This window comes from Rattus rattus, chromosome 9, assembly GCF_011064425.1.
Source record: "Rattus rattus isolate New Zealand chromosome 9, Rrattus_CSIRO_v1, whole genome shotgun sequence".
NCBI classification, from domain to species: domain Eukaryota; kingdom Metazoa; phylum Chordata; class Mammalia; order Rodentia; family Muridae; genus Rattus; species Rattus rattus.
In genome coordinates this window covers 25,435,546-25,459,485 of record NC_046162.1, presented here as the reverse complement: position 1 = coordinate 25,459,485, position 23,940 = coordinate 25,435,546, and the positions used below count along the sequence as shown (strand labels likewise).

General features: G+C 38.1%; 1 protein-coding gene across 1 annotated transcript in view; it reads right to left on the bottom strand.

The window, feature by feature from the left end:
* The window catches only part of Gabrb2 (gamma-aminobutyric acid type A receptor subunit beta2), a 206,888-nt gene that overhangs the window by 33,711 nt on the left and 149,237 nt on the right, over positions 1-23,940 (bottom strand). The window contains exons 7-8 of the mRNA XM_032913444.1: positions 2,216-2,353; positions 275-427 (exon numbers count right to left, since the gene is read on the bottom strand). Of these exons, the coding sequence (XP_032769335.1) occupies positions 275-427; positions 2,216-2,353 (291 nt within the window). The remainder of the gene's footprint in view (positions 1-274; positions 428-2,215; positions 2,354-23,940) is intronic.

The window sequence follows — 23,940 nt, the reverse complement described above, 5'->3', positions numbered from 1 at the left end:
ATATGTTTTGATAAGACTATCAGACTGATGAAACCAATTTCATTACCAGCAGCTCTACCGTTAACTAATTTTGACATGGAAGAGCTTTAATTTGTGTTTAATTGATTTAACGCTGAATCAAATCATAGAAGTCTCAAGGCTGAACTCTTGTAATGGGAAAAGTCCAGTCTTATACATCACAAAATTCTGAGTGAGGAGGGGGCAGAGAGGGAGACAGAGAGGGGGGAGAAAGGAGAGAGAAGAAACAGAATTCCACAGTTTGCAAGTGGCCTACCTAATGCAACCCGTGCAGCAGAAGCATCATAGTTAATCCAAAAGGAGACCCAGGAGAGGATGGTAATCAGAATGGACGGCATGTATGTCTGCAGGATGAAGTAGCCAATGTTTCTTTTCAGCTTAAAGCTTAGGGACAATCTGGGATAAGAACCTAGAAAGGCAATTTGAGAACATCATAATTATCAATATTTATAAGGTGCTTTCCATTAAAGGCCCATAAAAACTTTGTACTTCTTTCTTAAAAGCAATTTTAGCTATGGGTGAAGGGCGTTTTTGTTCTGTAAATCTCGTCTGAGATCCCAGGCGTTTTACTGAGCAGAAGGACTCAAGTGTGGAATACATCCCGTGCTTCCCAGCAACTAATGAACCCATCCTCTTCCTCATCATCCTCATTTTTTACAGCAAAGATATCCATTCTCCGCAACTGTGAGGACAACATGATTTGTACAGTCACTTGATTGCCCTCCTCCAACTCTTCCTTAGTACATTCACCCTATAATTTTTCTTCTTTTAATATAAGAATAAAGCTGAAGGCCCTGGTGGCAGTAACAAACACCCTCAGAAACCATAGGAAACATTTTCAGTCTGTGATCAGAACCCAGGTGTCTTTCACTGTATACAGCCTTTTCTTTCCTTAGAAACTGCATTACTTGTATGATAGTCTGGACTAGTCACTCAAGAAAATGTAGAGAATTACCACCTTTAACTAAGATTTATGAGACATAAACCAAAGGACAAAAATGTCATGCTAAAGACACAGATCTTGGTATATATTAGGCTACTGAAAAAACTGAACCAACAAAACAATCCCACTCCTTCAAATGCCAAACGATATAAGTTGCCTGAATGTGAGTCCTTTGCCTGTGGAGTTCTGGGGAGTTAACATTACCGAGAAGACATGTAGGAGTGTGCCACCTTGGAGTGTGAAAGTTCCACACTGTAAAAGGCATGAAAGACAACATTCTTCCTGTTTATAAGAAAGTGTTGTTTAGTTTTCTTGGGCTAAATCATCAGAGGTCTTAATATATACACAATCCAAATATTTTCAGAAGGATATCCTTTCCACTGAGTTATAGGGATGTAAAAACCCCAGGCTTACCGAAAGCTTCTGGGCTTTTTATCCCACTCCTCTTAAGCTAGAGTTAACTTTGTATTTTTACTAAGTCATAACACAGCTCTTGCAGAAAGTGGTTTACAGCTCGGCAAGTATCAGAATCCTTGGCAGAAAGGCGATTCTACAAATCTTCAGTGATGGACTTAGTTATTTATGTGCCTGTTGGATTCATTTCAACAAGAAAAACCACCAAGAGGAATATTCCAGCAAGCTTATTACTTCCGCTGAAATAGTTTCAAGAAGTGAATGCTTTCCTCCACCATTTTTAGGGGAACTCATGCAGCCACCCACAACATCACAGATGCCTGAGATCTGGAGGAAAAGGGGTCCATGCTATCACTGTTTGGAAGATGTCAGCTCAAAGATAATCTGGAGCTAATGAAAGTCTCGTGTTCTAAGGCAAACATGGCTTTCTAGGCTACTTACTTTAGTGGATGTCATGCTTCCGCTCTCAGTGCCTAAAGAACTACCCTTAGCAAACTGGAATGCTTAAAAAGAGTGGTTTTAAAAAATCAAGACGCCTGAGTCAGCTTTCCCTCCCTCCCTCTTCCTATACTCCATCTCTAAAATCCATCACTTCTCTGGCACGAGTGGTGAAGAGGAGGGTTGGCCCTGCTTGACAGTGCCTTCCAGAAAACACTTGGGTGTTTCTGAATGGCACAAGGAGCCTCTTGAGGAACGAGAGTTGTAGCATAGCTTCTACACTGTTGGTTCCTAGGATACAGAGTTGCTGCCCGCTATCCCCAACTCCATATTAAGGTATCCTTCTGAAAAAAAATGGGATAAAGTTCTTTTTTGCTTAAATCCTCCCGCCCCGATACAAACCTGTGGAGAAAACAACTTTCTTGGTGATGAGTTTATAATCTACAATGGAGAACTGAGGAAGCTCAATCTTTGTCACTCCCGTGACTGCATTGTCATCGCCACGCCAGTAAAACTCAATGTCATCAGTTGTATAGCCATCTGCAAGAGGAAACACATATGAGTGCTCAAAACAAATCAAACTTATAGAAAGAACACTCGTGCAATAGCTGAACTCGCATGTACGAGAAACTACAGTGATAATGTGATGTGGAACCAATGGAAGCATTTTGAAGTCTACTGAAGCATTTCAACTTTACACAGTCTCACCGTAAGGGAGTAGCCTTCGACCCACACAAGGTGTAAAAGACTTAGAGGAATTAACAGAATCCTCTTCTTACAAGTAGGAAGTGCTGCGCATGGGCTACAAATCAATAGTAGTAGTGAATCTTCCCTTATCTACGAAACATGATCAAATATCATACGATCCTCGATTGTACTTAAGAAATGATAAAAGAAGAAAAAATTTAAGTGGTTAATTTAGTGCTAAATACCCTCAAATCGTTCCCGTCCAATACAGGTTATTTGAATTATAAAATATTTCATTTCATGTCAGAAAAGAAGTCTTCATGAAGAAATTTGTATACCACATCTCCAAGAAAAAACAAACAAACAAACAAACAAACAAAAAAAAACAAAACAAAACAAAAGAAAACCCGAAAAACTCATTTTTCTCACTGAAGTTTTCGGGGCCCTGAAAATTTAATTGGTTTTAACAGCTCTAGTAGATATGAGTGGGTGGCATATATTACAAATGCACAGTACATTAAGAAAGCATGCTTCCCTATACTGAACCATGATTTATGGCACTCATGTCATCATCATTATTGGATATTCTCATGTGAAAGGATTTTGTATAATAAAGACATATTGTAATCATGAAACTTTCCATCCATGAACCTTAACGAGCGCAGAAACCATGAGTGTAACAAGCAGCCCATATTAGACTATAGACAGTACTTTCAGAGATAGATGGACAGAACCTAGTACATATTAATAATTAATGGACCCATCTAGACTAGCCACAAACATATCCCTCAAGCTAAAAGGATGCATTACATCTTTATATACGGCATGTGAAGAGACGTCACCTCTATGTCTTCAAAAAATCTATTGGATCGGAATAGCTGAATGTTACAAGTATGGGGGTTGGTTCCTTAATTTAAAACTCAGCAAAACTAATTAAAGAGTGTTTAGGATCCTTGCCTTTGGCTTGTTAGTAAATAGTGTGACACAGATAACCAAAATACCTGTCGTTTAACACTTAGCTTCACAGAGACCACGATCCATAAAAGACCCCCTGAGATTATGGACACAGCCACTGTATCTAGCTTTCCATGGGTTCTGAGGGTGGAAACTGAAGCCCCACGCTTCCACTGCAAGTATTTTATCAACCGAGCCATCTGTATTTTCTGCACAGCCTACAGTTCAGATTTGATGATGGCAAACTTCAGGGCACTTGAAGTTCCATCCATTCTTAACAGCATATTCATTTTTATTCAATGAACAAATACAGGGATTTTAAGTCTTAATGAACATCTGTCTGACTGGTTCCACAGTGTTGGATTTTGGTGAACTTTTAAAAATTTTAGTATACTTTCAAGCACCATTTCTCTATTGAAACAGAATTATGGACTGTTAATTGATTATATTTTATTGGCACCAGCTATTATAGAGATCTTTTATAATGGAATGCCTGTTGTGATATAAAACTTTGTCTTGGAAGTAAATTTGAAGATTTTATCACACTGTAAATGATAAGTTAATAGCACAATAAACAAATTCTCTGCAGAGAATTCATAACTCATTTGTTTGAAGGTAATACATTTCCTGATATTGGGAACTCATGGTCCAGACTGGTTTCTCAAGTGCAATTTATTTGGTTGTCTGATCTTTATACACATTGCTCAGTTATGAGATAGGTCAGGGTCTTTGATAAGAAGACCTGTTTACAATCAAAGAAAGAGCAATCAAAGAGGTATTTGTGAAATAAGAAGACACAGTCAGTCCTCATGGAAAGAGTTTAGAAAATAGTAATTACCACTTATATATCTAGACAGTCAACAGTTGGTAGACACATAGTAAATACCATCCCTTTTACTGAGAGGCAAAATCTCAAGAAAAATGAATCTTGGTTTATCCTACCAAGAGCATAAGATACTCGTGGAGCTGATGATTTGACCTAGGGACTTGCTTTTGCTTTTAAGTAAGCATCTTGAGTAACTATATTTTGGGTGGCAAGTGGAAGCCTTAAGAACCACTTGTCTAGCACATGAGGAAGATGATGATAATAACTACAAGATTATTTCACTAAAACCTTTATAATAAAAGTAATATCAATATTTATATCAGTATTTACAATAATTATTTTATAGGAGAAGAGTATTTATAAACATTATTTTAAGTTTTGTCAGCCCATACTGTATATGAATTATTTTTATTCTAACTTGATGGCAGAGAAAACCAAGACAAGGAAAAATTACATAATGTGTTTAAAGTTACCTATCTGGCATTTGACTGAATAAAGAACCTGTTGCCATTTTGCTCCAAAGATAGAATTCTCCCACTGTACAACGTTGCTAGGGAACATAAAACAAGCAATATGCTAAAAAGAGGCAAAGTGCCCATTTTGTGATGTAAATAAAGGGCAAGTAACTTCAAAGCAAAAAGAGGAGAAAGTAGTCTTGAAATATTTTCCCATACAGAGGACAAGAGCTGAGCTAATGAAGACCCTTCCAGCTTCTTCTTCTCACTCCCTTCCTCAGTATTGACCTCATCTTTGTATTCATCACTGTGAATCTTACACATCCATAGACAGAGGAATTAATTAGAAAGCGGGAGGCATTTTAGCAAGATAGCATTGGCTTTGCTTGTCATTTATTCCCCTAATGGGAACATTACAGAGGACTACATCTGTGTGTTTGACAGTGTTTTCTAAGTAATGCTTGGTAGAGGAAAGGCACTCTGTAAAATCATGGTGTTAATAACATATTGATTTAATGCACATGTTGATTTGAGTGCACAGTTATTTATAATGGTGATTTATCTATGTGTTCATACACTATGGATACACACACATGCACACACACACACATATACCTTTATTATGTACTAAATAAATATTTTCGAAATGAAATTTCACATTTTATAAGAACATTTAAAGATTAGTTACCCAGTCATTCTTAGTCATATACTTCCCCCACGTCTTGCAAAATTCCATTACCTTTATTTATTCTCTATTTTCTCATATATGAATTAAGATAATAAAAAAACAATACTTACATGTAGAGGTGCATTAATGGAGAAAAGCATACATTTTTGAGTTTCTATCATTTAAATGTTTAATTATTTTTCAAATTTTACCTAACATATTTTGATCACATTTACTTCAGTTCCTTCCCTTAGCTCCACCCAGTCCCAGTCCTGGAACTTTCTGCTCTCTTGTTTTATTTTAAAATTGATAATCCATCAACTCCAACTATGCTATGAATATATTTCTGGATGTGGGGTCTGCTAGTGGAGTGAGGCTGACCGTCTAGGAGTTACACCTGTAAAGAAAATTGGACTCTCTTCTTATACTTTATATAACTGTACAGAATAATTTAAAAATATTAATGATGAAAACTGAATAGCATTTTGCTGCATGTCATCTATTTGTGCTTCCATGAGCAGACACGGGGACTGCATGATTAGAAAAATGAGTGATCTGACTGCATTTGTAGAACTTTTTTAAAGGCTTGGAAATTAGGAGTCAAGAACTTAAAGGTCACTTTGATGCCCAAGTTTTTGGAATCTAACATGATGATAGAGCGTATTAATCATATTTCTTGGCTACTGCTAGTCTTCAAAAGCCAAATTGTCTTGACATCATTTTGGTTAGTGCAGGCTAAAATATTCCAAATGAAAAACAAATGCATTCTCACCCCCCCCCCCACCCTCATCTCTGAAGATGAAAGACCAATCATATCTCACTGAGCTAGGGCAGTCAAGATAAAAAGACAGTCTGATAGACCGTGTAGGATTGGTTTAAAACAGACCTAGTTTTCTCCTTTGAATTTTCTCTAGAGAAATGCTTAGCACTCTCTCTCTAAGTGATTAAAAACTAAGAGAAAATATATGCAAATGTGCATGACTTGACTTTCATAACATCCATAATGAAAATAATTAGGTTCCTTTTAGAATACATCAGAAGGTGGCCCTGTACTGAAGTGCTGTGTTAATGTCTCAGAAATCAAACTTACCTTTTTATATTTTAACCATGGAATCCCTAAATGTGAGCCATCACATTATTTTTGGTTGTGTCATCAAAAGCACAACCTACACACTAGAGTCAGATGGGCTATGAATACACAAAGGACAGATTCATTACAATTTACTTGGAAGAGTGAAACTGATAGGCAGTTGCACCATGACATCACTTTTGATCAGGAGGTACAGATATCTATATTTCTAAATAAGTGTATAGAGGATACGAGTTGGAGACACTTTGGCTTTCAAATATCAGTAAATATTACTAAAGAGCTAAGGAATAGAAATGCCACTTTTAAATACAGATACACAAAAACTGAGCTAATCCTTACAAGCGTGATATGATTTTTCATAACACAACTTGGCATTCTAAAGTGTTTTTCTCTCACTGTCTTTCTTTACTGTCAGTCCACATACCTACTTGTCGTTTATTAAATAAAGGCTCAGTTTTATAACTTTGTAAAAATATGTACCATTTCCAAGGAATTAATCCACAGAGATTAATGAGAACATTAATAAAAGAAAAGTTGCTGATAGCACCATTTTTTAAAACATTTTATTGGTTCTTTGTGAAGTTCATATCATGGATCCCAATCCCACTCATCTCCCTCCTATTGGCCCCTCTACCTTTGTAACCTCCATCTCCAAAAGAGAAAAATGTGGAAGCTGTAGTCTGTCACAATGTGTCCCACAGTACCTGTACCTCCTTTTGTCTATACTTCTTTGTTGGCAAATGTTCATTGAAATGCATCCTTGGTCTGGCTTCTGTTACACAATCAATACTGGAACTGCACTGAGAGTCCTTGCAGATATTCTGTTATGGCTCTGTGTCCTGGAGATCCTGTACGTTTAGATTTGTAGAACTGGCCTTTTCCCACACTCCAAAAGATCAAGCATAGGGTAGATGTTGTGGTAGGCCAATTCCAAGCCCTGGATCTGGGCCTGAGAGATACCTGTACCCACACCACAGAGGTCTCTCCTACCATTCCCTGGCTGGCCCATCCAATTTCACAGCTTTCAAAGGCAGAGCTAGATGTCCAAGTCACATGCCCTTGGGGCTGACTCTTCTGGTGCCCACACCATCAGTACCAGCTCTACTGTGCTGCCCGGGGGAGATGCCGAGCCAGCTTCTCCAGAGGCTGCAGCTGGCAAAGAGCAGGGATAGCTGTACTGCTCTCATGCCCTCAGGGGCGGCTCACCTGCATAACCAGAGCCAACTCAACCCTGCTGTCCAGGCGAGGAGCCACCATTTACTTTTGATAGAGGGAAATTGAAGTGCCTTTGTCCTCTCATAACTTACTGAAGCATTGTTTCTCAATGGAGTTGATATAAATGTTCTGAAGTATTATCTACGTTTATACCTCCCTGTCTGTCAGCACTTAGAGGTTGCACTAACCAACTAGTAATATCCTGTTTCTACCAGTTGACAATGAAGGGGAATCATAAGCTAATGCTATTGGTGAGTTTACAGTAGACATGAGTTTGATAAGAGTTCATTTATTAGAGAATTATATTAAGGACTATTCGAACTCAAATTCTTTGCCTTTGTTTCAGGATTGTAAAATAGCACTGAAAGCTTCCAGAATCAAGCCCTTCATTTCTAAAAATTTAGCATGTAACTCCCTCTTAATATTCTTTTTTTTTAATGTAGTCACTACAAGTCTCCGAGGAGCTGTTATCAAATCTTTATTTTTGTTCTAAGAAACATTACTCTTATAATGAACTTTATGGAAAAGGGTTCCATGATCTGTGCATTGGAGAATAATAGCACATGTGGGCCGCTGTCTACAGTTACAGAACATTTAACACAGTAAAGGAAAGGAAACCATGAAGTAAATAATCCATTTAATTTTACTTGTGCTTATCATAGCTGAGACTAGTTTTATTAGAAACAAACAAACAAACAAACAAACAAACAAAATGCCTATCCAGATGCAATCATTCCATTAAATGCTGGGTTCACACATTGTAGGGAAAACATAATCGTCCTCTTAATAATGGCCACCAAGCACTCCCAAGAAGGACATGAGAAGACTCATGAACCATTAGAAGTAATTCTTCCTTAGTAGATTAAACATTATTTTATCCCCAATAAAGTTCCAAGAAAATAATTTCAATAAAAGAGATGGAGCTGCCTTTTGGGGAGCTAAGCCGGCAGGGATGTAGCATGGGGAAATGGTTTCAATCACGGTTCTTGGGTCTAAGTCAAGTGAATGCAATGAGATGCTAACAAATAGAATGGAATTCACCATATAAATGTTGAGTAAATGTACAAGAGTGTGCAGCATCAATGCCAAAGCCATGAGAAATTTTAAGATGCAGCCATGGCTTTTTGAATTTAGCACTAGGTATTGCTGAATACTCGATGATGTCTCTAACTCTATTACATTCTTCCCTCAGCTCTTTAGATGAATGGCTAGACATAAAACTTCCATTGTAAAACCATCTCTAGACTTCAAGCAGTTCAAAATAATTAACTGAGGGAAGGTCAGGTTTGATTGTGTAGTGCTTGCTTAGGAAGTTTATCATAGGCCAAAGCCCAACATTAGTTCCTAAATCAAAGATTGTGTGTGTGTGTGTGTGTGTGTGTGTGTGTGTATTAATCATAAAATTTAACTATTATAAAGTATGAAACAATAAAATCTATCACATCCAAGTAAAATGTCAAATGATGGACTTTAAAATCCATTGCCCCTGGCAAAACAATAATTTTTAAGCTCCATATGGGTGAAGGGTGATTTTGTGATAATTTATGGGAATTGTAAATATACTGCATTTCTTAAATATTGTTATAGTGTTTGCAGAGAAAAAGTCATTAATGCAATGGTTCAGATCTAAACACATTATGTGTCCAACTTCATGTGGTCTCCGTCCCAAAATAATACAAAAGATTCAGAAAAGTTTTGGTTTAAAAAATAGCCAAGTGCTTCTCAAACTTTGTGTGTCGAGAAATCACCCAGAAATCTTCTTAAAATGCAGACTTGATTTAGATATGAAGCCTGAGATTCTGAATTTCTATCAGAGCCCTAGGGGATCTGATACTGTTTGTTGACCAAGCATCCTTAATCTAGCAAGAGATTAAAGGATTTTGCAAGGTGAAATTTCTCTCTGCCATGGTGATAGTCAGGTAACGAATGCCTTGGATCCAACAGGATGGACAGAAGAACTAGATCTCTGATAAATGAACCTTTTTATTGACTCCTAAATATTAAAATGCCTTTTTCTGTTTTATGACAGATACTAGATAACAATTCAGGTACATTGACTGGAGACCTGGTTTCATTTAACTATCTACAACTTATCAATAAGTAATACTACAGAGAGAAGGGATGGAGTGTAAGGTCCAAAATTCTAGTACAAGTTGTACCTATTCCAGTTTTATTTCAATGGTTAGCCTTTATGAGGTTCACTGATAGAACCTCTCACTGATGGAAAACAGCTTTCTTTATGTTTCACAGAAGAACAATCAGCCACTTTTCAAATGTTTCCCCTTCCTCCAGTTTATGACACACAGCTGATTAATATTATTTTATTTAAAAGAGGTTGCGAGCCAGGCATAGTCACATAGTTCTGTAATATCAGCAGGATATAAAACTGGAATATTACATGCTGGATGTTAGAATGGGCTATGTAATGACCACCAATTTCAAAGATAACACAAATGAAAATGAAATGTAAAAGAATAGTAAAAATATATTGAATGAAAACAAGTTAGTGCTTTAACAAAACAATATGGAAAGGACAAATAGAGAAAATAAATTTTCTGTCTAGGTGGTTCAAAACTGAATGAAAACCCATCAGTCTCACATTGAAAACTGGCATTGAAAAGGCTAGGCTGACTCCATGAAAGGTTTCAAAAGGGCAGTTAGGAGACTAGGTCAAAGAGTTGAGCAAGTCCAAGCAAGCCCATGTAAGTCAACTACTAGAAAAAAACCCTAGGCTTCAGGCAGCTAGTCAGAAACTGCCCTACCATCAGAAACTGCCCCCCCCCTTTGCCTGAGGCAAGGACAACTGGTCAGCAGCAGTTTCCAGTCTTCCTCACCAACAGTTTCCAGCCCCCACGTCCCAGTGATGGAATGTCCCTAGAGGTGGAGTAAGATAAAGGTTACCTACCCCGGAATCCTCTAATGTGCTTTAAATCAGGTCTGTAAGCTCACTTTGTTGTGTCTCTAGCTTGGTAATGGAAGATCCTAGCATGATGGACTTCTGAAGAATAAAACACTCCTTGAGTTTACATACTATTTGAGTCTGGGACATCATTCTTTGGTGAATCACAGACCCTTATACATTATATGGCTTCTACCCACTGCCTTATATTAGTATTCTCTCCCTCGCAAATTCCTCATCATTGGTCTACTCTCTTTGTGAATTATGAGAAACTACTTGACCTTCAGGGCCTGGTTTGAGTTACCTCAGTTACTTGACTACTTCACTCTTCACTTCTAGTGTCCTAATGTCAGCACTGTTTTTTTGTTTGTTTGTTTATATGAGTACATTGTCACTGTCTTCAGACACACCAGACGATGGCATCAGATCTCATTATAGATGGTTGTGAGTCACCATGTGGTTGCTGGGAATTGAACTCAGGACCTCTGGAAGAGCAGTCTGTGCTCTTTACCACTGAGCCATCTCTCCAGCCTTTGTCAGCACTTTAAAATGGTCTATCTCAGTGTCTTTCTTTCCCCTAAACCTTCATTTTCTTTTACTTTGTCTGCAGCTTTCATTCAGAGCATGCTAGTTGAATGTCTGCTGCCATAATTCTCACAGCTGAGTCAAATCTGTATTAGAGGATTTTGTGGGTGTGCTGGTCTCAGACTATAAAGAAGCATGCCTGGCTCTTAACTCTCTTCTTCTTTTGTGTAGGTCTTAACTCAAGCCAGAACTTGTCCGACCTGGGTAAACTGAATTGTCAGTATGGTGCTACCTTATACCCTGGTGACTCGTCAAGTCTCTGCGAGCACAGGGAAGCCCAGAAACCATTTGCTGAGTGGCAGAATGGAAAACTTAGGAGCTTGAGCATCAGCAAGTTCCATCCCTCTAGCTCGAAGTCACTCAAGGAATGCCAATGCGGCTGGTAATGGTCTAAAGAAGCAGTTTATCAAACCGTAGTTGTGTTTAGTCAAATTTCCAGATGTTCTGGGTTTTTAATAGGTGTTGCCATCCCTAGAGTGAACTAACATGTACTCTTTGAAGGGGATCAGAACTCTACTAATGATTTTCTCTGGGCTGATAGATTTTGGAAACCAATCTGCCACACTAATCTCCAGAGGGACCCAATACCTGCAGCTCAAATACAATAATGCTCCCCTGTGAACGGTGGAAAGAGTCACGCAGAAGAGTGTGCTAAGTCAAGAGCGATCATGGAAGACATTTAAATTAACAAGGCCAATTGAATGGGCAAGGAGATGCACACAGCTGTGCAATAAAGTGCCATCAACTGTGACATCAACCCATCTGCTTTCTAATAAGAGGTGACAAAGCAAGTAAAGGCCCAGCTGGCTGCATCAAGGACCAGTGTGGATCTTTCCATGTTAACCCACACTTTACATATCCTTGCTGGGATACAAGGGGAGCTGAGGATCGCTAGTAAAAATGGTGGCAGCGGACAATTCAGGCTGAGGGATCTTTGACCTAGAAAAGCTCTTCATCTATGCTACAGACTGTTAGGATAGAGCTTGACCAGTAACACTCTTCTTACAGGGCTTGTACTTTCCTAATATGTAAGAGCATTCAGTATGTTTAATACAAGTTATCGGGCACAGGCTGTATCCCCATCACTCAACTCTGAGATCTTATTTAAACAGAGCATTCACTGCTTACGTTCCCAAAGTGGAGTGAAAGGTGGCAAACATCAGATATTTAGTACACAGTTATTGAGACGGACTGGATTTATGTTCTGCAAGAGGGTTTATGTACACAGCAGGAGGGAGGACTTAGAGACTGATGGCTTACATGCCACTCATGTCGACAGATGTGCGCAGTTAAATATGGCACTGCCGCTTTGTCTGAGGGAGTTGGGAAGAATTCACTAAACGGAGATAGAGAAGGGGCTTTAGAAAACAGCCACTGGCTTATGTGATTAAAGAATTTTCTGCAAGAAACCTGGTGCTTCCTAAGCATCCTCTCACCCTGCCTTTAATAAACCCTCTGACATACGAGTTATTTTCTTTATTTCAGAGATAAAGAGCCTACCTTCTAAAGAGGTTAACTTGCCCTAGTATCAGAAATGGGAATTAAATGTAATCCTCTTTAATATTGGTAAAGAATCCAACCACTTGGTCAATATAATTGCCATCCCACATTATGATACAAAGCCATATGTCTGACTTATTATGTAACATTATAGAGATACTATACTGGGCTCTGTTTTTTCATTTTAGAGCATAGTTTGGCTTATTTTTACTGGAATATGGGGTCAGCCGAGGACATTCGTATTTAACTAGTCTCATTGTATCCACTCTGTTTTGTAATGTGAATTTATAACTTTCACCATTAAGAGGTAGAGTCTTCCGCTGTACCCCAAATCGAAGCCATTTTTGATGCTTGTTTTATTCAGTATTGCTGACACAGCTCCAGCTTCGGTCTCAAGAAAGTTTGTAGCTGTGATTATTTTTTGAGCTTCCTGCTGCCACCATGGAAACAGTCCTTGGACAGCTTGCTAGATAATATGGGGCATGGAGAACACTTCCCTTTATCATGGCAGTCAGACCCCAGCCTTCCTGCCAGAGGACACTAGATGCATACATGGCCAGTTAAAATGAGCCAAGCTTGGCTTAGCTCGACAGAACCTCCCAACTAATTTGTAGTCTTTTAAGTAACAAAGACTTCTTTTGGTTTTAATCCATTGAGTTTTAGGCTAGCTTTGAAGGAGCAGAAACTAAGAGAGGACAATGAATCCAATTTAAGATTGAAAACACACTTTCTTTCCTACTTGGTGATGTAGGGTCTATATATGCAGTACAGTCTAGAATGGTGTTTGGTCATAGCTGAGCAGTGTTTCACAGAATCTCCAACTGCTTGTATAAATCTTATAGTCTTGACCATATAACACCAATCAGAATACCTACCTAGATTCTGCTACAAAGAAGCCATAGCACTAGGAAAGCAGAATATATGGCATTCAGAGCTCATGTTCTGCATCTGAAAATATTTTCCCCAAACAGCAGTTCTCAAGTTTTGGTTTCTAAACAGCTTTGCTCTGAAAAACCACTGAAGACCCAAATAGCTATTCACATGGCTTAGAGTTATAGATATTTACCATGCTATGAATTAAAATGTACACTTTATTCATTATTATTAGTCATTAGCTAGTTGAAAGCAACAATGATGGCCCTATCACTTACTAATATAAATAACATTTCTATGAAGATAATTTATACATATTGCTGTGTGGGAAGTGTTATGAAGAATTTCGGTTCTTTTCCATGTCAATGACTTTAGCTGGATCCCCATGTATACTTTTTCACTGTTAATGTAGTAACCCAGTGCTTAATGCCTCTAGAAACTGTCTTTACAGGGAAAGAATGGGGGAAATGAGGCAAATAATTTTTGGTACTCTTGTGAAGGTAGTTATTTAGCCCTGCAGACATTCTAAAATGTTCTCTAATGTACTCAGGGAAATCTGAGCATTGTAGACTACAGTGTTAGAAATCATTGCCTTTGGGAATTAGCAATATGAAATTTGATGATGTAGGTAAAACTATGAAGAGTCAATTTTTCTTTCAGATCTATTGAGTTTATTTAATGTGTATGAGTGTTTTTGTTTGTATGCATTTATGTGCATTGTGGATGTCAGAAGAAGGTGTTAGATCATCTAACACTGAATTTATGAATGGTTGTGAACTACTCTGTGGATGCTGGAAACCAAATCAGGGTTATCTGAAGGAGTAATAAGTATTCTTAACCCCCAAAACATATCCCCAATTCCAATTAATTCATTTTAAGTTATTAAAAATTAGTCACGACTAATTCTGTTGTCTGATGCCAAAAGAATAAAAATAATTCACCTTTGAAAAGCTAGAAATTTAGAGGCCATTTTTGATTCTTAGCTAACTCAGAAATAATGCACATTTATAGTTCACAAAATTTAACTTATCTCGTTTATTCCCTTGGTAAAGTGGGGATGTGCATATCTGAGAAAGGAAATGAATGCACTTTTATGCAGTTGAAGCTACTCTTTACCCATATCTGGTTCTCAACTCAGTGGCAGCTGTGATTGTGGATTTAAAAAAGATTGAACTTCACCTTAGAAGGCTCACTCTTTCTTGTCATGTAGATGCTTTGCGTTCCTAAGATAATAGACTTAATTGTGAGGATAAAAGTGGGGCTGTTGACTAACAATCAGAGGACTGGGGTTCCTGGTTCAACAGCATCAAGCAGCTGAGGCCTGCTAGAATCCTGTGAGTGGGTCTGGAATCATACTCTTCTCCTCATGAACCTTTCAGAGGAGACCACAGCAACAGACAACAGCTTGACTACCACCTAAAAGAGTAAGACACCTTTGTTTTTCCTGAACATGACAAATTCTGAAATAAGACGTCTAACTTTATTATTATTATTATTACCATTATTATTTATTTTTAATAATCCAGTCGCTATACCCCTCCTGGTCTCTCCTCTGACTGTTATTTAACCCATTCCTCCTTCCCCATCACCAAGAGGATGTCCTACCCTACCCCCCAAAAGCCTTTATGCTTAAGGGAAATCTGTGAGGAAGGCTGACCATAAAACAGTGTGCTTTAACACAATAAATTTACTAAACCAAACCAAACCAAACCAAAACCAAAAACTAAAAAACACCACGCATCACGTTATAGTCAATGATAAAATGTCAAAAACTTTTTTAACTCAGATTCCAAGAGATCGATGCTCAATCTAGCTGCTTCCATTCAACACAGTACTTGAAGAATCATTATCAAAGCAATTGGCCAAGTAATAGAAATTAATTAACTTAACTGAGAAAGAAGAGTTTAAATAATATCTATTTCCAGACACACACATATGCACATGCACACATACTAATGCATGCAGACACACAAACAATACATGCATACACACACACACACACACACACACACACAAAAAAAAAAAACATACACACAGATGCACAAGCATTCATAAACACTTACATGCACACAGATGGACAAACGTGTGGACACACACATACACATAAATGCACACATGTACACAAATGCACACACACAAACACTTAAGAATAATAAATTCGTAAGTGATTCAAGATACCAAAATCTGAGTTTTAAGAAATAATTAATTTCTTCACGTGAACAATAAATTATCTGAAAATAAAATCCAGAAAAAATAGATTCATAAAGGACTCAAAACAAACATAAACCATGAAATTTAAAAAAAATTGAAAATTGAAAATATAGATGAACCAAAGAAAAACTGGCATATGAAACAGAGTATGGGCATTATGGAACCAAAGGGTTTCTGTCCTAAACAAATGCATAGATAAATGGACATGGGGAATGTGAAGGCTTCATGTCTTGGAGTTTTATGCAGACTTGTTTGCATAAACTTAGATACATGAAAAATGTTTGGACTGGAGATAAGCATTTGAATATAATAAGCACACTGGTGATATTGAATGTTGTTCAACCTAATGAGAGAATACATGGATACACTGGGCCATATCTAAGTGCTAACTGAAAATTGGCTGGTCAGTATATGCATTCAGATCCTTAGTGGTGATATATAAGAATGTAAGATAGAAACAAGAGGACCATGAAGAAGAAAAAGAAAAAAAATACATATGGTAGGAGACAAAATTAGAGAGTATACCACCAATTTCCTCAGAGCAAGAAAGGGTCATGAGGGGAAACCAATGTCAGTGGTGTTAAATGGTTTGCCTCAAACATGTTGGGGAATTGGAGTGTTCTTGTGAGGTCATTAACAGCCGTGATAATCTCAGCTTGAGTCATGGTCAAGGGGAAAGATACAGTAGAAGAGATTTGGAATACAGTGTAGAAGAAACATCTGAATCGGAGTTTGCTGTGAAAGGAAAAGCTAGCTTTGCAGCTTAGAGGTTTCTTTATAAGAAGAATTTGTATATTTCTTGTCACCTTGTCAGAGGAGCAATAAAAACTGATATAGCAAAGAAGGTGAATGGCTGGAGCCATTCCCTTGAGTGGGCAAGAAGAAGAAATTCTATATCCAGGGAGCAGGGTAACAGCAGGGAGAAGGTGGCACGTGGGTGAGGAAGCTGGTGGCTGGATTCTGAGTTCTCTCATGATTCCTTTTTTCCTTAGCTGGGTGGAAAGCAAGATCATTAGTTAGGAGAGCACCAGAGGTGCTGAGAAGGTAAGAAGGTAAGAAGAAAGGAGTAGATTTAAGAGAGAGAGAGAGAACTAATAGATCAAATATGTATAACATGGTTTTCCAGCAAAATTATTGACAGTTGAAAGCTGGGATCAGACGGACAAAATTGGCTAGTCACCATGTTTCGCTTAAGCTACTTCAGCTGGGCTTTTTTCCCCTATCCAAAGCACTCAGACCAGAATATAGAATTACATGGAAACAGCTTAGCCTCTTGGGATATCTGTGGGTGGCAACTTTTTATTTTGATGTTTTAATGATGAAAATCTAGGACACGATTATATGAGTGTTCCTTTTTTTTTTTTTTTTTGGTACCCAGGAAGAAAGAAAATCCTGACTGCATTTTAATACATCTACATAGATTTAAGCATACTTAATACAATGGTTACAGATGTGTAGATACAGTACACTACACACACACACACACACACACACACACACACACACACACACACATTCCACCCTTACAAAGAGAGAGAAGAGAGAGAGAAAGACAAGCGTCTGAGAAAGACACAAACACACAGACAGACAGACAGACAGATACACACACACACACACACACACACAAATTTTGGAAATATTTGCAGTTTTGATTTTTCTATGTTGCTTTATAATTCCTCATTATCATCTGATATTGTTAGTAAAATATTTATGACCTCTGCTTCATACAGAAATGATAAATTTCTGTATATCTCAAAATGATATCTTTGTTGTTAACAGCTCTCTGTAGATATTTTTGAACTGAAACATTTCCTGAAAGTATAGACTTGAATATCCATTCAGTTCTTCCGTGGACACATAGGGCCAAAATTCAAGAGACATAGCTTCTTTCCCTCAGAGTATAAGGATGACAAGGACATAGGTATATGTGTTAGAATATAATTAATGATGTTGATGCCTATGATGCTAAAAACAACAAGATTTTGATTTTTAGCACACTGCACTGTGAGAAAAAACACAATGCAGAACAGTATTTAGAAAAGAACATTTTTAGATAAGTTTTCCTTATCCCTATTTAGATAATGCAATGCCAGAGATATTAACTGGGGTTTTATTTTGAAAACGAGTCACCCATGAAAGATAAAAGAAGGAAAAAAATCTACTTTGTAACAAATGTAACAAAAATATGCTCTTTTTTCATATTTACAAATTTAAAAATCATCTCCAGCAATGTACAGGAAAGCCTCAGAGGTGATCAGCCCTGTTGTCTGTGGTTGCTAACCTTGGTTCTCAATGAAAGCAACCATGACCATTTAGAAAAATGGCAGATTTCCATCTGGAAAAGTGAAGAGACCGAATACAGAACTGGAAACTGAAAGGAAAGCAAAATTTACTAGATTTGTACCAATAAGGGTCAGTTGTCAAACAGGTTATTGGCAAAAAATAAAGCATGGTTTCGACATCAGTAAATAGAGAATATACAATGCATAAAGAAAATGTTTAAACACACCCCTCAACCATACCTTCCTATGATCAACACTGAGGGATACTGGGAAATCCCCCAACACATACCCTTCCATGGTCAACATTGAAGGATACTGGGAAATCAACTCATTTTTCTGAAAACTGATATAGCAAAGCATATGAAATCTTATCTAGTTCTAAGATGATAAAATAATTTAATATCTGGTATGAGGGAACCTGTTCATATAAACAGCTTAGTTAATAAGTTAAAAAAGAAGAATAAGTACATGGCCCACCATTGTGTGCTGTTGTACTAAATCTAAGCTGTTGTCACAGCAAGACAGGACAGTGTCTCGTTTTAAAAAAATGTACCCACTAGGTAGTACATTTGACAAAAGTAAAATCATACAAGTACTAGAAATTATTAAGAGTTATTTCTGCAAAGAAGCCCGAGGAGGAAATTACCCCAGTAAAACACTCAGGAAGATAGATTAAATTAAGAGATAAAGAAATCCTAAGAAATTCCACACTAAAATAAACAATCAGCCTTCCTTCCTATTGCATGGATTCTAAAGGAAAACATGACAATAACGGTTTTCAATATAATGATCATAAGAAAAAAAGAAAGGATGCAAATTATACATGAAAATTACTTGAAATAATTGCAATTGCAAGGACTTTATTTGGATTTGAACTTGAACAGTCTAACTGCTGATCTAATATAAGTGAGCACTGACTAAAATTTGATTTTATTGATAATGATATCAAAATTTGATGTTTAATGGTCATCCTTAGCCACAGTCTGGAAGGAGTTATAAATCTGATGATATAGTTCTAATACTTAAGGTCTGCAAAACTCTTCTGACCTGGTCTATGGCTCAGCAAGACAGAGGTGTGGACATTTGGTCCTGAATGACAATTTTATCACACTACAAGTTCAGTTTTAGTACATGGCTGGAACTCAGAGTCTACCTCCAGGAGGGTCTCAAGTGGCGGGCCGGGGCTACTAACCATAGTCAAAAATTCCTGACCCGGAATTGTTCCTGTCTAAAAGAATTACAGGGACAAAAATAGAGAAGATACTGAAAGAAAGGCAATCCAATGCCCAGCCCAACTTGAGATCTGTGCACTGAGGTCTATATGCTGTTGAGGGCAGGCACAAGATAAGGCAAGGCCTGTGATTGGACATTGAAAAGGAAAGGCGGGGGCAGAGTTTTTGTAAGGACGGAGAGATGAGAACGTTGGAGAAGAAATGAAGATGGAGAAGAATGACCTACCCTTATGTGGCTTTAAATAGCCACAGGTAGCTATGAAAATCATGTAAGGGATGGGTAATTATAAGACAATTTGTCTTATCTAGGTAGGCAGTTTATATCAATATCAATTGGTTCTGAGTTTATTGTGTGGACGTTTTGTGGCGTGAGAATTTACTGATTGATAAATTACAAGCTTCTAGAGTTTCGATTTTGCCGGGTTACTGGGAATTGCGACTCTATCCCCAAGGTGCTGATGACTGAATGGGGCTGGTGTGACCTGTGGTCTGCGACCTAGTCACTGCTGGGGCCAGCCACAGCAGGAGATCGCCACAGAGCCCAGAAAGTAGTCAATGTTAGTATGGGATGGAAATTGGGAACTTAATGAGTCAGAAAGGAGACGTTTTGAGAGTTCTGGGTCAGAGAGTCTGCCGAATCTGGCTGACTGAGATTAAAATACCCTGCAGTTGCCATGTGGCCCAATGGTGCCAGCGATAGCATGAGTTGGTGTCTCATTTCATATTTTTATTATTTACCACTACAGGGATCTATCTCATGGTGGGTGAGGAGGGGAAAGCAAGGCCTAACACTATTACTGATGCTATGATGTGCTTACAGACAAGAGCTTAGCATGGCTGTCCTCTGAGGGGCTCTACCAGCAGCTGACTGAGACAGGCACAGATACACCCACCATTGGACTGAAGTCAAGGGCCCCTATGGTTGAATCAGGGGAAGGATTGAAGAAGCTGAAGGGAAGTAATCCAGACTCCAGGGAGTTTCCAGAGACTTAGCTACCAACCAGGAATATACTAGGGCTGACCCGAGGCCCCTGGCACATATATAGCAGAGGTCTGCCATATCTGGCCTCAGCGGCATGAGAGACTTGAGAGCTCAGGAAGGGGGAGGCCTGCTGGGGGGAGCACCCTCTTGGAGGCAAGAGGGAGGAATGGGATGAAGAAATGTGGAAGGGTGGACCAAGAGGGGGGCAACAACTGGAATATAAATAAATAAAATAATAATTTTAAAAAATTAAAAGTGAAGAAAAGGAAGAGAAGTTTGAGTTTTTCCTGCTTACAGACGGGGTTCAGGCAGAGAACACCACTGTGATCTCATCCTAGGTCTCTGGATTGTTTTGTAATTTGTTATTTTCTTCGTTCTGAGGCTTATGAAGTAATTTGGGGTAAAATAATCCTTCATTCTTTTATCTGGGAGCCATCAGCTATATTTATGGATCCGTGCTTATGTGTGCCAAATATAGGCTGGAGGGAATGTTACAAAAAGTTATGTTCTTAAAGACAGAGACATGCTGTTTTTTGAATAATTTCAAAGGTTTGTACTGTTCCCATCATAATGTAATTTTAATCAAAGACAATTCTAAAGGAAATGGATTTTAAATATTCAGTGTTTTGTTAAAAATTTTAACAAGCTGAGGAGAGGGAATGGAAGCACTGTGGTGTTCTCAGTGCTGGGGCTGGAACCCAGTGCCAGTCAGTCGCTAGCCAAGCGCACTACCACTGAGCACAGCACAGCCCAGCCCCTGTTTATACCAGGTTTGGAAATTTGCTTTTCTCTGCCTCGCATATTACTCAGTGTCCCTAAGTGATTAAAGACTACATAGTTTTTCTTCACGACGTAATGCATAAAACATCAGTCGTTAAACATTTCTTAGGATATCATTAATTCAGTTATAATGATCTATATTTTAGTCTTACTACAGTATTCATCAGTGTACACTGAATAGGAAATAACTCATACTTCATTCTTTAGGCCTATGTGTCTCTATACTTGTGCCTGATAATCTGTATTGCTGTTAGAAATGTTAGTAAAATGACGGTAATTAATTTTTTTTTAACTGTAGAGTTTTCCTCGTGTGTCCTATACTAAACTCTTCTAGTCTTTGGATAATAAAGTAAGGAAAGTTTATGATACAGTGTTTAGTGTCCCCCCCCCCTTTTGCTGTCCGTAATATCTGAAATGTTACCTAGTACGTACTCAGTTTCACCTATATAAGCTGAACAGGTACAAAGTTTTCTATGCTAAATTTCAAAATGGTGGCATTCTAACATCTATAATGACAACTTTCTTATAAGTTATTGGATTTTGGAAAATCCTAAAATATGTCTATTACTCTATCCATTTTATTTGTTTGTTTATTTATATTCTTATATATATTTATTAATAATAGATTCTTATTTCATATAGTACATCCCAACCACAATTTCCCCTCCTTCCACTCCTCCAGGCTCCCTAGAACCCCACCTTCTTCCCCAGATCTACTCTTCTCCATTTCTTTTTCAGAAGAGAGCAGGTCTCTGAGAGACAACAACCAAACAAGACAAAAGCAAGATACGATATAATGAAAAGAAAAGGCCCTCATATTGAGGCTGGAGCCAGCAACCCAACAGGAGGAAAAAATTACCAAGTGCAGGGAACAGGGTCAGAGACATACCCTTGCTTCGACTGTTAGCACGATAACAGCCATGATGTGTAAATAAGCACAGGTCACCTGGTGCAGACTCTAGCAGGCCTGCGCTTGCTGCTTCTGTCTGTGTGAGTCCATACATGCCCTGCTTAGCTGATCCAATTGGTCATATTCTCCTGGCGTCCTCCATCCCCTCCTAGAATCTTCTCTCTCCATCTACCACAGGGGTCCTCTATCCTAAGTGAACCCAATGGAGACCTGCAATTTATTCTCTCCTTATAATGTGGGTGGGGGTCTTTGCACCAGGTGCCATGTGCTGTCAGAGGAAGCCTCTCAGAGGATAACTGTACAAGGCACCAATCTGAGGATAGCAGAATATCATTAGGCATCATTTCATGGTTTTTTTTTTAGTTGGTTTGTTTTGGCCAGTCTACCTTCCATCGCTGAGCTATCCAGTCTCTGATACCTGGCTGTTCAAGCAGTATGAAGCACAGGAAAGACAGTTTGTAGGTCAAGGGTTTTACAGCTCGGTTGGTGTCCAGGTTTCCCTTTCAATAGTCTGCAGAGTACCTTCCCATGCCAGAGACTAGAACATGGGGGTGGAGGCTCCAGACAGAGACCAGCTTAACCGCTCTACATTCAATGAGTTGTGTGTTGCCCAAAACAATGGGCCCTGTTGTCAGTTTGGGGGATATCTAAGTTGTTTTACGTTTCTGGCTATTATGACTAAAGATACTTGAAATACATTTGAACAAGTGTCCTTGTGGTAGAATGGAACATACTTTATATACCTAAGCTTGGTATAGCTGGTTGTTGATGGAGATCAGTTCCCAATTTTCTCAAAAGCCATCGTATTAATTTCCATAGTTGCTGTACAAGTTTGCATTTCCCTCAGCAATCAAGGAGTGTTTCCTTTCCTCCACATCCTTGGTAGCACAAACCGTCGCTTGTCTTATTGATCTTAGCAGTTCTGACAAGTGTAGTTTTGATTTTCATTTCCCTGATGGTTACAGATGTTGAACATTTCCTTAAGTGGTTCTTGGCCATTTGAGATTCCTCTGTTGAGAAATCTTTGTTTAGCTGTATGTCCCATTTTAAAAATTAGATTATTTGGTATTTTGATACCTAGTTTTTTTTGAGTTTTTAATATACTTGGTTATCAGATCTTTATTGGATATAGAGTTGGTAAAATTATTTTCCCACATTGTAGGTTCCTGTTTTGTCCTATTGATGGTGTCTTTTGCTTCACAGAAGCTTTTCTGTTTAATAAGGTCCCATTTATTAATCGTTGATTCAGTGCCTGCCCTACTGGTCTTCTATTTAGAAAGTCATCTCTGGGGCCAATGGATTCAAGGTTCTTCTATCCATTTTATATTTCCTTATACTATATATCTTAAGTAAGAAAATGAATTATTCTACCTATATAGTAAGTAAGAAAAGGAATTATTATTTATGATATCATTTTTACCTCAGCATTTATGTTGTGTCATGTCAGGTTCTGATTAATAAACTCTTATTTTCTAATCTTAGAAAACCAAACTACTTTTTGTTTCTTCCTGGTTTAAAATGATCTCTTTTGAAGATAAAGATAGAGTGCTTCTACAAAAAGTATGGTTGTAGTTATGCTGACCACTACATATCATAAAGCTGATTTCTTCAAATATCGTTTGAATTTGGAGAATAATACTTTATAGTCTTCAAAAGGACTCTTCAACTGTATAATATGACTTGCATGCATGAACGTAACTTTCCATTTTGTTAACTTTTATTTTATTTTTATTTTATTGTTTATTTGTTTAGTGTGTGTGTGTGTGTGTGTGTGTGTGTGTGCCCGCACGTGCACACATGTGCATGCATTTATGCAATTATGTTCATGTGGGGGTCTGCAGACAGTTTGCAGGAGTCACTTCTCTCCTTTCTCTAAATAGGTTCTGAAGACAAAGCTCAGGGAAGCAGGCTTGATTGGGACACTTTCTTCCTGAACCACCTGATCAGCTTACCTGAATGGAAATTAAAGAAATTAACAC